Source organism: Medicago truncatula, chromosome 8 (genome assembly GCF_003473485.1).
Source record: "Medicago truncatula cultivar Jemalong A17 chromosome 8, MtrunA17r5.0-ANR, whole genome shotgun sequence".
Lineage (NCBI taxonomy): Eukaryota > Viridiplantae > Streptophyta > Magnoliopsida > Fabales > Fabaceae > Medicago > Medicago truncatula.
In genome coordinates, this window is record NC_053049.1 from 47,267,802 (window position 1) to 47,281,934 (window position 14,133).

At 32.1% G+C, this 14,133-nt stretch overlaps 2 protein-coding genes across 2 annotated transcripts; both read left to right on the forward strand.

Annotated features, from left to right (window-relative positions):
* The first annotated feature begins 1,260 nt into the window (after positions 1–1,260).
* On the forward strand, positions 1,261–3,501 carry LOC11407573 (rRNA methyltransferase 1, mitochondrial). The gene has a single exon (XM_003630661.4). It carries the CDS (start codon positions 1,428–1,430, stop codon positions 3,144–3,146), a length of 1,719 nt encoding a protein of 572 aa, XP_003630709.1. The 5' UTR covers positions 1,261–1,427; the 3' UTR covers positions 3,147–3,501.
* A 3,496-nt stretch (positions 3,502–6,997) lies between these two features.
* Positions 6,998–10,129, forward strand: LOC11414374 (uncharacterized). The gene is made up of 8 exons (XM_024772612.2): positions 6,998–7,967; positions 8,221–8,281; positions 8,587–8,703; positions 8,815–8,892; positions 9,103–9,165; positions 9,240–9,336; positions 9,722–9,800; positions 9,873–10,129. Exons 3-8 carry the CDS (start codon positions 8,602–8,604, stop codon positions 10,108–10,110), a joined length of 657 nt encoding a protein of 218 aa, XP_024628380.2. The 5' UTR covers positions 6,998–7,967; positions 8,221–8,281; positions 8,587–8,601; the 3' UTR covers positions 10,111–10,129.
* The last annotated feature ends 4,004 nt before the right edge of the window (positions 10,130–14,133 follow it).

The following is a 14,133-nucleotide window of genomic DNA, read 5'->3' on the forward strand; positions in this document are numbered from 1 at the left end:
AGGAGGACGGATGAAAATACTGAAACTAACATGTAATATAATCACTCAAGCAAGATTATGAGCGACTCTATTAACTTGTCTCATAACATAAGCCAGAGCATAACTAGCATTAGAAAAAAAAACAACGCCATACAATTAGAGAGTAAACCTTCATAGTCATTAACATATGAGCTATTACTAAGGACAACATTCAAACTAACTAACATTTAATTTCAAAAACTACCCGATTGAGAGCAATTAAAGGGCTTGACAAACATGACACACTTCATCAATAGGAAATGGTGAAATTATAACGTGAAATCTAGGGATAATGCAACAATCTACTGACGACATGTGTTGACCTAACACATCAATAGAGATAGGGATAGCTAGAAGAAAATCTTAAACATATGATACTTGGAGACATCCTAAAACTATCTTCTACTCTTGTGGTCATGTCAAACACAACTTCCATATTTTAAACACTTTTACTCATAAAGGCACTCGTAAAAAAAAAATTTGTGCTTTAAAAGGGATGACGTCCTCTTACATATTCTCATTTACTACCTCCGGTAGAGACAATTTACTTTTTAGATACATTGAATAATTTATGTATTTGGTTTAGGTTCTTGACTAGATACATACATTATTCAATGTATCTAAAAAGTCAACTGTCTCTTGTAAATAGGACCGGAGGAAGTATTAATTATTAATTTTTAGACAACGTCCTCTTCCATATTCTCATTTATTAATTATTAATTTTTAGAAAATGTCAACGAGTGCCTCTCGAACACTCTTTAATAGGTTTAAATAATAAGTTTTTATAGAAATTTGTGCAATCAATGTATTGAAAATTGATTTTTTTTGACAAAAGCAAAATGATATTCATTCATTCAAATCGAGAGATTATTCAACACCGCTAAAAACGTAAATGATGAATTTGCGAACATACTCACAACATCCAAGTTAATAACATATAACGGCATAATGCCTACGAAAATATATGATAAAATTAAAGTGACCAGAATATACATGGCTTCCGGATCTGAAACGTTGACGCCCAAATCTTTGATTGAATAATCGATCTTCACTATGAATCAGATGAACACGCCAAGTCAGACATGAAGTGGGGTCAGTCATCTTTTTCAAACAAATACAAATTTTTTTCTACATGGATGTATTTCTAAGTTTTTTTTTTACATCGACGAAAATCAAAACTGGCCCAAAAGACGATTATCTTATTTAAGCACGATAATAATTAAAAAGAACGGAAGGAAACGAAACGAGGTCGTTTAGCTGAGTTCCATTGTTTCTGAAATCGATAACTACTCGCCGTCAATGGAGTCTGTAAAATGCCCTAATTTCACTTGAATGGAACGAAGATAAGACATTTCCACTGAAACTCTCATTTCAACAATTCATACTTCTTCACTTCTTCTTCTATCTCAATGTATACCAATATCTCCAAAACCCAAGCATTTCCACTCGTATCCAAAATATCTTCGCAACCCAAATGCTTTAATTCACTCTCCACCTTAAATATCCAATTTTCACCACTTTCCTCTCATAATAAATCCATCTTTACAAACCCCAGATATGGATTGATGCTAGAAATTGCTAGGAGGTACTGTGCCGCTAGAAGTGTCGAAAAACAACTTCCTTGGCTAGAAACGAATGAAGTTAAGGAAGATAAAAGGGTTGAGAGAGCAAAAAGGAACCATGTTAGAAGCTCTATTCAAGATGATTCAGTTAAGAAGGGGAGTGTTAAGTCCTCTTGGGAACAATCAGTTGATAGGTTAGAGATACCAGCTGTTTCAGAATTTAAGCCTAGATCACGGGAATCAGCGTTTTCTGCTAAAGGTGGTGTGTCTAATAGGGAAAGGAAGAATGGTTTGGCTGATAATGGTAGAGAGCCTAGAAACGATCGTGGTAGTAGATATGTTAAATTTGATGATAAGAGGATTGCTAGCAATACACGCTTTGGCAAATATGGTAAATTTGATGATAAGAGAAGCGCTAACAACACACACGCTGATAGATATAGTAAAGTTGATGATAATGTTGAAGAAAGAGTTGATGATGAAATGGAGGATGAGGTAGAGGAGGGTGTTGATGATCCAAGGTGGGATAACATAAAGAATAGGTTTAAAGGGGTGGTTGGAGGTAGAGGTGGATTGGAAAAACTGGAATATCGAAGATGGGATAGGAATGAGAATTGGGGTAGTAGAAAGACATGGCAAGAGGCAACTGAATCTACTGTGCCTAAGATTGTTGGTGAAGGAATTTATGGGGTTGGTCCGGTTTTGGCTGCATTGTCAGCTGGAAGAAGGGAATTCTATGCATTGTATGTGCAACAAGGGTTGGATTTGAGTAGCAACAATAGGAAGAAGAAGGATAAGAAAGGGTTTGAGAGGGTTCTAAAGATGGCTGAAAAGCTCAATTTAAGTATAAAAGAAGAATCAAAGCATGATCTGAATATGGTAACCGATAACCGACCTCATCAAGGTTTAGTTTTAGATGCTTCGCCACTCGAGATGGTGAAAATACAGGAATTGGAACCTGTTTCTACTGAGGAAGGAAAGGGTTCTCTTTGGGTAGCTTTGGATGAGGTGACTGATCCTCAGAATTTGGGGGCAATTATTAGGTCTTCATATTTTTTTGGAGCCGCTGGTATAGTTTTATGTGCAAAGAATTCAGCTCCATTGAGTGGTGTTGTTAGCAAAGCAAGTGCAGGCTCACTTGAATTAATGGAACTTAGATATTGCAAGAACATGATGCAATTCTTAGTGTCTTCAGCCGAAAATGGCTGGCGAGTTCTTGGTGGTTCTGTCTCCTCTAAAGCGATTTCATTGAATGAGATTGAACCTGGTCCGCCGACTATTCTTGTTTTGGGCAGTGAGGGCACTGGTTTGAGGCCTTTGGTGGAGAGATCATGTACTCAGTTGGTTAAAATTGCTGGTAATATTCCTTCAGACTTAAGTACCGGTGATGAATTAGAAGGTGAAAGTACCGGTTTAAATCGCGAGAGCCCTGGTAAAGAGTTCCTTTCATTTTTGGCTGTGGAAAGCTTAAATGTTAGTGTAGCAACAGGTGTGCTTCTTCATCATTTAATTGGTAAAAGGTCTGTAGATTCTTTGCCGGACGCGAATAGACAGATTTCTGAGTGAAACTACAAGGCCTGAATTTATTTAGTTTGTTTTCTTGGTGTCTCATGCACTGTAGTTTCTCCTTTTTTATTTTATTTTTTTTATTTTATTTTTTATCATTTGATCAAGAAATAATCATATTAACTTGATGGTTCAGTATATTGGATTAGTTGGTTCAATAATTTGACCGCATTTTAACTTGATGATTCAATATACTAGATACCAGTTTGCAAATCGAAGAGAAAGAATCACTTAATTTGTGAGTTGAGGTTGAGGCTTCTTTTGGTTATCATCAATTTGAAGTTCTATTGGTTCATGGATTTATATTGTGTTAAATTCTAGTTGTATTGGTTTAACTTCAAGTTTCTGATGTGAATTTTTTAGATTTATAACATGAAAATGCATAGTCTGTCGTTTTATTTATTTGTTGTTATTTAGTTTTATTGTGGTTACAAGATGAATCTATGTGCTGAAGTTTATTAGCTGGTTCTTTCTTGTCCTGAATTTTGGCAATTGCCTCTATATAACATGAATTTAGCTGCCTGCTTATTGTCCTAACTTTAGCTGAATCCCTTGACTCTATCTAAGCATGGTTTACTTGCATTTTTCCTGTTCAATCAATTGGCTACACTTAGATTTCTGAGTTTCGATAGTCAATAATTTGAAGGGTTGCCTTGGTGCAAGTGTTGGAGTTATTATTGTGTGATCAACCTGCCCTTTTTATGATAAATAATTTATTTGTTGATTCATTGAACACTGCATCGGTAGAATTGTGACCAGAAACCTATGTTGTCGATGACGGATAACGTAGAGAACACAGGAGAAACTCTAAGAATCGAACTCATGTTCTTATACAGGGTTGGTCTACATCTCAAATGACTGACAGTAAGAATCAAACTCATGCTCTTTTTTTGAGGGAGAGTCATGATACCAACTCTCCTAATTTTTGAATGACTTGTTAACTTATATAGGAATGATATCACAAGTGTTGTGTAGCCCATTTTCATTCCTGATCCTTAAAATAACTTTTAAAAACAACTTCTGCGTGTATTGAGCTACAGTACAAGCTACCCTTGGTGAATTTACACTTTATATTATTATGGAACTACTACAGTCTAAGCCACCCTTGTTGAATTTGTCTATATTTTTCCCCGGATAGAAGATTCAGCACCTTCACTGTCCATCATCGTAATAGAATATGACCTTTATCATCATAAATTCATTAAAATAAGCCAACATTTTCTGATTTTGCTGTCTCTGATTCAATCTCATTCATATTAAAATTACATTTTTTAAATGTCAAACTCTCAATGATAGTTTGTTGTCCATTTAGATCTCACAAAACTTGAGGTATTAGTCTTTACATGTGCAAATGATACCTTGTTAACACCAAAAAAGATCATACATTTTTCAAATGCCTCCTTGAGTCATTCCCCGCTGACAACATTTTTGCCTCTTTTTTTCTTTCTTCTTTCATGCCTTGTTTTTATTGCATTGTCGCTACGAATAAAGGCGAGTTTTAGCATGGGGCAATTGTGAAATTGCCCCATCTTAGATCAATTTTGTTTTATTTGCTGTTAGATGTACACCCTGCATTTTATATTCCAATTTATAGCCATACTCAATTATAATTTGATTCAAATTAATTTACTTGTACTTGACCAAAAGAAAAATAAAAAAATTATTTGTAAATACATTATTTTTGATTTTTTTTTTTGTCAGATTGCCTACTGACTAGAATTAAGATTTTTCAAAGTGAGTAAGTGGGGTGTTTGGGGTTTGAACCCCGACTCCTACATAATAGTGCATATCCCTGCCAACTGAGCTATGCTCACGGGAACTGTAGATACATTATTTTTTAATCTCCCGTTTAAAAATCTAATAGGTCCAACTCATTCTCAATAATTTTTTTAATTTGAAAACGTAGACATGTTTAAATTTGGGCTAAAAAAAAAATATGACGTAAATATATATTTACTACATTATTTAGAAAACATAGACATGTTTAAATCTGGGCTAAAAAAAAAATGACGTAAATATATATTTACTACATTATTTATAAATAAATAAATTTAGTTTGTATCTAACTTTGTAATATTAATCCCTTCCATAAAACTTTTTAATATTAATTAGGATTAAATATATTTTTGGTCCTTATAAATATAACGAATTTTGTTTTTAGTTCTTATAAAAAGTGACATGTTTTTGTCCTTTCAAAATATTTAGTCCCCATTAAATTAAAATTAAAATTGATATATTATAAATAAATATGGCTAGAAATTGAAATATAAAAATATAGAATGGACAACTAATAGCAAATAAAATAAAATTGATCTAAGATGGGGCAATTTGCCCCATGCTAAAACTCGCCACGAATAAACTTGCTTGCTCAGCTGCACAGGTGGTGTTATGGATGAAATATTCTTTAATATTTGCTTGCAACGATTTTTTATTCAATGATTTTCTCAATTTCTTTCTTGATATATATCATATCTATGTAAAATACATTTCAACAGATTCATCAGTTGTTATTCAATAAAAATATTGACATTACTGCAAATTTACTTTGTCCAAGGTCTTGGTATGAAAATTTCGGTTTTTGCTGAGAGGGTCATATGTTAGTCAAGATAAGTGGGATATTTGAAGTGGATAATGAGTGCAACAAAGAGTAACGCTCTAGTCCAGACCTCATGTTGTGAAGTTTTGACCAAATTGTCCTCTATTTATAGTTGAAATAACAATTGTTTGAACTTTGAACCCAACAAGTTAATGAATGCATCCATTGGAATAATTCGAGTTCGATTCTTAAATTGAACAATATTTATGCGATTATGAGTTGTTAAAAGCTGATTTTTTTTTAAGAAAACTAACAAACTAAACAAAATCATTTGCGTGTTACCATGTACTCATTCCGGTCACTATTATAAACAAAACATTACTTATTAGATACATTGAATAATTAATGTATCTAATCTTTTTATTATTAATTAGATACATTAATTATTCAAGTATCTAAAAAATGAAGTTTTGTTTATAATAATGACCGGACGAAGTATATCTTTTTAGCTATAAAAGAGGTCATAAAAAAAGTTACAAAAAATAATATCATAATTTGATTAAAAAACACATGTTAACTTTCTTTAATGTTTTTAATAATAAAATGATAAATTATTTTATACCTTTTGTTGTCAAATGTTAGATAGTCTAGTGTCTACAAGGGCACGCATGAGATGTGGAGAAGTGAAAAATTATGAGATTTGAATCCAAAATTAAATTAACGTCTTTGCAGTTATCAAGTGAATTAGACTATATATTTAAATGAATGAAATTATTCGAAATCATAATACACATTTTAATATAGGCCCAGTTTTCTTTCCAAAAAAATATATATATAGGCCCAGTTTGTTTTGGATTTTTTTTTCAAAATAAAATCTATTTTTTCTCTTCAAAAAAGTCACTTTTTTCATTTTTAAGTGTTTGTTTAGAATTTTTAGAAAAATCATTTTATAAAAAAAAAAAAGATTTTTACCCTAAAATGAAAAGCTATTAGGATTAGTTTTTCTTAATTTTTTTTTTTCTTCCAAAAATAAGGAGGTACCACATGTACATGGTAAAACTCATTTTTTCGAAAATGGATTTTTATGGGGTAGTAGGCAAACAAAAATAACTTCAGATTTTTTTTTTATCTATATTTTTTTTTAAGTTAAAACAAACGCACCCATAATAATAGTAGTAAAAAAAAATTGTTCAGGTCGGCTTCATAGGCCAAAAAAAATTGTTTTGTGGCCTAAACCTTGACTCTCTTTTAGCTAAATAGACTTTTAAAAAAGTCTTAGTCTTATCTAATCAATAAGAAAAAGTCTGAACTGGACATAGACCATGCCGGTCAGTCCGACCTATTTCCACCCCCTTCTACACAAGTGAAACTCTTGGGTAGACAATTTACAATTGTGTTTTTGGTTTGACAATTTGGGGTTGTTAGAGTACACAAATTATAGTTTCTTTCTAAATTCCTTTTGATATGATCGCTGCTTCCTTGAAAAGTTTGAATGAATGGTATTTAGCTATCCTTAAATGCAATGAGATTTAGCGTGCAGTCTCTACTTTTTAACTGATTTAACTCCCCATTTTATAGTTGATGTATCAGCTTGGCTTGCTTTGCTTCCCATCTGTCACGTGCACAGATTTGACATCCATAATTCTTGCATTGAGATATCATGATATACTTGCAACACAAGAAACATTGTAGGAATAGGGAAATCTACATTGTGTTTCCTTAAATATTGCTTTGTATTCCTTGGCTTTTGTTGTTTTTAGAGAAATATCATGATACATAATCATAAATCTGAATATTTTGTTTGCTCTGCAGGGATATTTTATTTGCTTAACACTTGCTCTTGGGTATGCTCTTGCTTCTTATTTTAGGTACTCATTACTTAATAATGAATGTCATAGAATCTGGAAACGCTTCCGTTGTCATGCGCCTATGAGAAAGACTGCATCTTCCCCCTTACAGGAACAGAGCGATCAAACAAATGAAAGATGCTATGAAGAATGGCAATAGCCTTTCTTTCCTTTGTCATGACATAAATGAGCTTGAGCACTCCTATCAGGCCAATCTTCCAAGAGTAACAGTAGTCATATAGGACACATTCCCCTGAAAAGGTTTGGTCTGTGCATCTCCTTTAAATAGGAAATTTTCATTACGATTCTTTTTCTTTTTTTCTTTTAAAAATTCAGATAACAACTCTTTATGGCGGCCCTATAGAATTTATTTTCGTGTTAGAAAGCACAGAGGATCCGGCTTACCATCCTATATCACGACTAATATCAGAATTTGAGGTATAATAAAGTCCATATTTCCTCCCATTTCTGCATTCATGTTTTTAATCATTTGCTATTAAGCTTTGCAACCTTAAACTCATTTTAAGTTTGGTTTTTTATACCCCGTTACCGTGATGGAACCAGCAAAACTTCTGTGTCAAAGTCTGTTCAGTTCCTTCTGAGCCCTTTCATGAATTTCTTCCTTTCTCAGGTTGTATATTCTAATCTTGTCGGCATCCCACTAAATTGGATTTATGCTTGATGTATGCAGGATGATGTTGATGTTAGGATTGTTGTAGCTGGTATATCAACAACTTGTTCACAATCAATTGGTATGGTATTTTACTGACGTATATTTTGATAGTCTTTTTAAATATAAATTACTATTTTATTGACAATTCCTTACATTTATTTAATGTCAATTTAAATCTATGTTGAAAATGGTGATGATCTTTGTTGTTTCATTGACTAGTGGTCAGATATAATTTCATTTCCTACCATAACACTTGCAATCTAAATAGAAATTTGAAGCACCTATCTTAACTTGTTGATAACTTGATATCGAAATCGAGTCATTCATATTCTTGCCTTGCTAAATGTGTTTAAACTACGCTAGTATTTATTGGCACCTTGGCAGGTTGGGGTGGAGAAAATGCACAAAGACACAAAGTATGTATTGTTTTCGGATGACGATGTTAGGATACATCCTGGATCAATCGGAGCGCTCACTCGTGAGATGGAGAAGAACCCTGAGGTGTTACTTCATTTTTGTTTCTTCTGTTATATTTTTAGTTAGGTGTTTAATGAGAATAATTATAATTCTATTTATCTGAATTATGTTTTTAACTGTTTTGGTGCTTCACAGATATTTATTCAAACTGGATACCCTCTTGATTTACCATCTAGAAGTTTATGGAGTTACTGCATCTATGAATATCATATGGTACACATCTACCTCTTTCTTTTTATTCTCCAATCTCTGTAGCAACATATGAGTTTGAGATAGTTTTCTTTTTATTTTCTAGTTTTTTTGAAACAAAGTGTGACAATGAAGCATAGTTAGCTATTTGAATTAAGTCACAACATTAATTAGAGAACTTTTCATTTAGGCTTTTGATAATGTATCATTATTAAAAAGGGTTTTATTGTACAGCCTTGTTCGATGGGCTTTGACACTAGTGGAAGAACATTCTTTCTGTGGGGAGGCTGTATGATGGCAAGCACCTTTTGCCTTTTCTTAGTTGTCACTTTAAAGAAAAACTTAATTTTAACATGTTAGTTTTTCTCCAGATGCATGCCGATGACTTTAGGCAAGATCGTTATGGTGTAGTCTCGGGACTTAAAGATGGTGGATATTTTGATGATATGACTCTTGCAGCCATAGCTGGTACATCTTTGGTTCTCTTATCAAATTTCTTTGATGCAATTAGCACATTGATCATATAAATATGATGAAGATGAACATTACGAAGGAGTCAAACAAACGAAACACGTGAAGGTTTTTTTTTTTTTTTTTGCGCGCCTACTTGTGAATTCCGCCAAATGCGTTTGACTTCTTCCTAGCTAACATTTAGCACTCCTAAATATTTAAACACAGTGATCATCATATTTAACTTCTCTATCTGCACCATTGAAAAACCGATTACTTGATAATTGATCCATAAAAAATCTGATTCTTCATAGGGATTACGCAATTGTAATTAGTAAGAGCACTTTCTTCTAGTTTCTTAATGCTTATTCATGTGCAATTACTATAATGCTGTCTTTTGCAGGGGCTCATAAAAGACTTATTACTTCTCCCCCACTTGCTCTCTTTCCTCACCCCCTTGCTACTGATCTTAATTTTGGAAGGTTTGTGACTATACTCATCCGAAAATAACACTTCATTTCACATTGGATGATTTAGTTTTAAAAAACATGTAGATACTGGAATTACTTGAGGAAACAAACATTCGCTCTGGAGTCATATACAACAAACATTAATTGGATGATGAACCGTGCATTGTCTGGTGTTCACTGCTATGTGTCATGGGCATTGGTAGCATCATTCTTGATGGCAATGATTCATCTTGCAGCAGTATTTAGATTTTATAGTAAGGGATACTCACTTGAAGAAATGGCCTATTCTGCTGCTGGTGAGCACAATAATTTTTCTTTTTAGGTAGGTTGTTAGTGTTGATTCATGTGAACATTTTGGCAGAATTCTGATGCTGAATTGGGTTATTTTTCAACTTAGCTGCAATGTTAGATTAGAAACTTTAATGTTCTATTCATGATTATGTTCTCAAGTTATCATTAGTGTGGAATTATATTTGTGTAATATGAAATTTGTAAACAAGTAGTTTGTATAATTTTAATCATGTTATCATCTTGAGGGATGTTAAAATAAAATAGACAAAACAGGTTTGTCTGTAATGATCACAAGTGACATATAAATCCAAAAATAAATTATATTCCGCATTGTTACAAGTTGCATCTCCACCACTGACATTTATGCGTCTAAGATGAATAGATATGATTTGTGAAAATAAACATTTTCATTTATCAGTTCTTTCATCTTGAAGTGTGGGTTATCACAAGTGACCTTCCTAGCCATATGTACTTTTGTGGTACTTCTTTCAATGTGGAACTTGACAAGGATAGAAGAAGTTCAACTATGCAACATGTTGTCTCCAGAAGGACCACAACTTTGTCTCGCTACCTTTAATTGGTGTCTTATATATATGTCATCTTGTACATTTCTTCAATGGCATTGACATTTGTATCCTTCTGAGTAAATCTTTCTATATGCATGGACTTGTGTAAATATGTATTTGAAAAACATGTTCGTAGAAAAACAAAATGTATTGAAAAAACATATATGGAAATATAAATAAAAATGTTATTCATTCCACCAGGGACTTGAAATGTGCTTGACTTCTGGTTGATTTTTTTGAGTAGGTGTTCATTGCATTGCTGGTGAATAACATTCTATACCCTCTGTCTGCGATTAAGTCTCATTTTTCTCAATCTATCAATTGGTCTGGTATTAGGTACTACTTAAAACATGGAAAAGTTATCAAGGTAAGTTGGTCATGGCTTTATGTCGTTATCTCTGACTTAATTTCTTTATATAGTTGTTTTCTCAACCAAAAAGTATTTGAATGTATACTTTGCAGATAGAAAGAACTGAAAGAAGCAAAGATATGAGTCCAATTTTCACAGATTTGGGAGGGAAACATTTATACGGGAAAGAAAGGGATGCCTGCCAGAGGTTCATTCCTCAGTTCTTTGTCCAGAAGTCTAGCAAAAAGCCAACAACCCAAGAAATTTGATAACCAGGAGAAAGCTTCAAGCTGGCAGCTTTCAAATTCAACCTATTTGTTGGATTACAAACTTGATTTGGTCCATTGGCCTAATCAAGTGTTGGATCCATTTTGGATTAAGTAATGTAGTCCAAAGAAAGTTCTAGAGAGGCGTAGAACAAGATTGGTAGTAAATAGTATTGCATTTTTTTTTTTAAGGAAGAAACGTTACTACAAAATACCTCCTTTAATAGCATTCATTTGAGCGTTTAATAGCGCTTATGAAGAGCTAAGAAAGCCCCCATTATTATAGGTCAGAATCTTATAATAGCGCTTTTAAAAAGCTATTAAATAGCAGTCTTTTAATAGCACTTTCAGAAAAGCGCTAATAATTTTTTTTTTTTTTTTTCTATTTTGAAACATATGTTTCTTAGCGTTGGAAAGCGTTAACTTAATTATCCTCTCTTTAATAGTACTTTCAGAAAAAAGCTAATAAAAGTCCTTATTTTTTTTATTTTAAAAATTACATCTACAACTAAAAGCATCATAATAAGATATTGACCAGACAAAAAATATATATACTTATGAGAAATACTAGTCATCCATTAATAGAAATAAAAATCAATAATGTATTGTTCAGACACTTAATTACAAATGACATTTAATGTACACTTGTATAAAATTCAAATTTTGTGAATATGTATATATATGAACGATGACAAACATAAAGTAACTAAAAAAACCTCGGCTTTTTTCTCCAATTTTCCATACTAATTGGAACCTCCCGACTAACGATGACCCCAATATAACTGACAAAACTCTGGCTTTCTTCCCCAACTGGTTGACCTCGAACATTCTAACGAACCTAAAGTAAGATTACATGATATACAAAATGAATTCAGGAATGCATTAACTGATAAAAAAATCTCCATAAGGAACATGCCATAGTAAACAAATTCCGTAAAGAATAAATTATTCACATGACATAGTATTTTTAGTTAAGTGACATGTTCACCGCTAAGCTTTTCACAATTGGCGTATGTATACTACCTAAGAAAAAGGGGACGAGTCATCTATGTTTCAAGGTACTGGGTCACTTAATTAAAACTTCAACCTTATTCACAACAAACCAAAGTAGACACGTCACTTAATTAAAAATATAATAACAAGCACAAATGTCTCTTTTTTTTCTTTGCTTTCCCACACCGTAGATAATGGGGAAAAAGTTTAGATAATTTAGTAGTTGATAACTAAGTCAAGCACAAATGAATGAAGTTATTATAAAACAAATATAGAAAAGACGTATAAAATTATATAGAAGTCAACTTTACTCTGAACTGTGTTACCAAATTTTTGTGTTAAAAAAAAAAAATAGAAGTCAACAAAACTGCAAACACATGAAGACAACAAAACTAAGAAAAATAGGTTATCTTATGTTCGACAAAAATCAAAATAGACAGAAGCAAATAAATTTTCGTTCAAAAATTTAATGAAAAAATAGTTGAGTGCATTATGGGAGTGTTTGGCCCAGCTTATTGCCGACATTTTCTACTCCTTAAGAGAAGTTGTGTCAAACAATTTTTGAAGAAAGCAAACTAGGCAAGGTTGGCAAAATAGATGAAACGGCATCAAAATATCCTATACGAATCAAGTTGAATGATACACCATATTTAAATAGTATTACATGTATGCAGGACAAAGAAGTATGTAAAATTCTCTCTTAAAGTGTGTAAAATATTATGTAATGATACGATCTAGAACTCTCTCTTAGAACCTATACAAAGGGGAGAGCTTGTCATTTGTAAATCAAACATGTAGAATGAAAAAAAAAAGAAAAAAGAATCAAAGCATTCTCTCAAGCAATAGAAATTGTACTTCTATCATACATTATCTCCTCCTCAATTCCTCACAAAATCTCACTATGGCGTTCTCCTTTTCTAACAATATTCCCCTCACTTTGGAAGCATGGTGGTTGGTAGATCAAATTGATCTAATTTATTATTCTTTGGTGCATTTTTGGTCGAGTGTTTTAAATGGTGGGAGGAATCCTAGTTCCATTTTTTCATTGCCCATTCAATCCATTTTATTTTTCAGTGCAAACCTTCCTATGGATTCATTGTAACAGTTATGTGATATAATTTGGGTTAAATATTCTAACTTTTTATTTTATTCTTGCTTAAAAACTTCGACTTTTATCCAAAAATTTTCAATCATCACTTTTATTTCATGCTTTTAAGCTACACATGTGCATCATTCAAAAATATAATTTTTTTTTTCTGTTTGCAATCATTTTTTTTTGTTTTGAATCTTTTCTATTTTCAATCATGTTTAGATTATTATTATAAGAATTTCCCAAAAATAAGAATTTTTTTAAAAAGATTTTGGCATTTAATAATTCATATTTTGTTAAAAAAATTCTATTTATTTTAGAGATTCTTATAATATTGTAAAAAAATTGCATCATTTAAACACATGAGTCTACTTAAAAGTTGCGATTCTTTAAAAAAAAAAAAAAAAACTTAAAAGTTGCGATAAAAAATAGTAATAATTTTTTTTTGAAGAGACCAAAAGTCGAAGAAAATTCTTATGAGGATTAAAACGAAAAAAATTGAATATTTTTTTGGTCAAAAATAAATTGAATATTTATATAGACCTGAAACATATTTAATCTTAAAATTTATGCAACAACATAGACGCAAAATGAAAAAAATTAAACGGAATTTCAAGAAAAACATGTAATTTCAATTTCACAGCTTGTTGGCCCTTTCTTCCATCAAGCATCATGACATGTTGCCTCCTTCCTCTTGAAAAGCATCATCAATTTTTAAGGTTGTTAATCACAACAGGTTCTTTCAACTACATAGCAGCCATTCATTTCCTTTCAGCTACATACATAACCA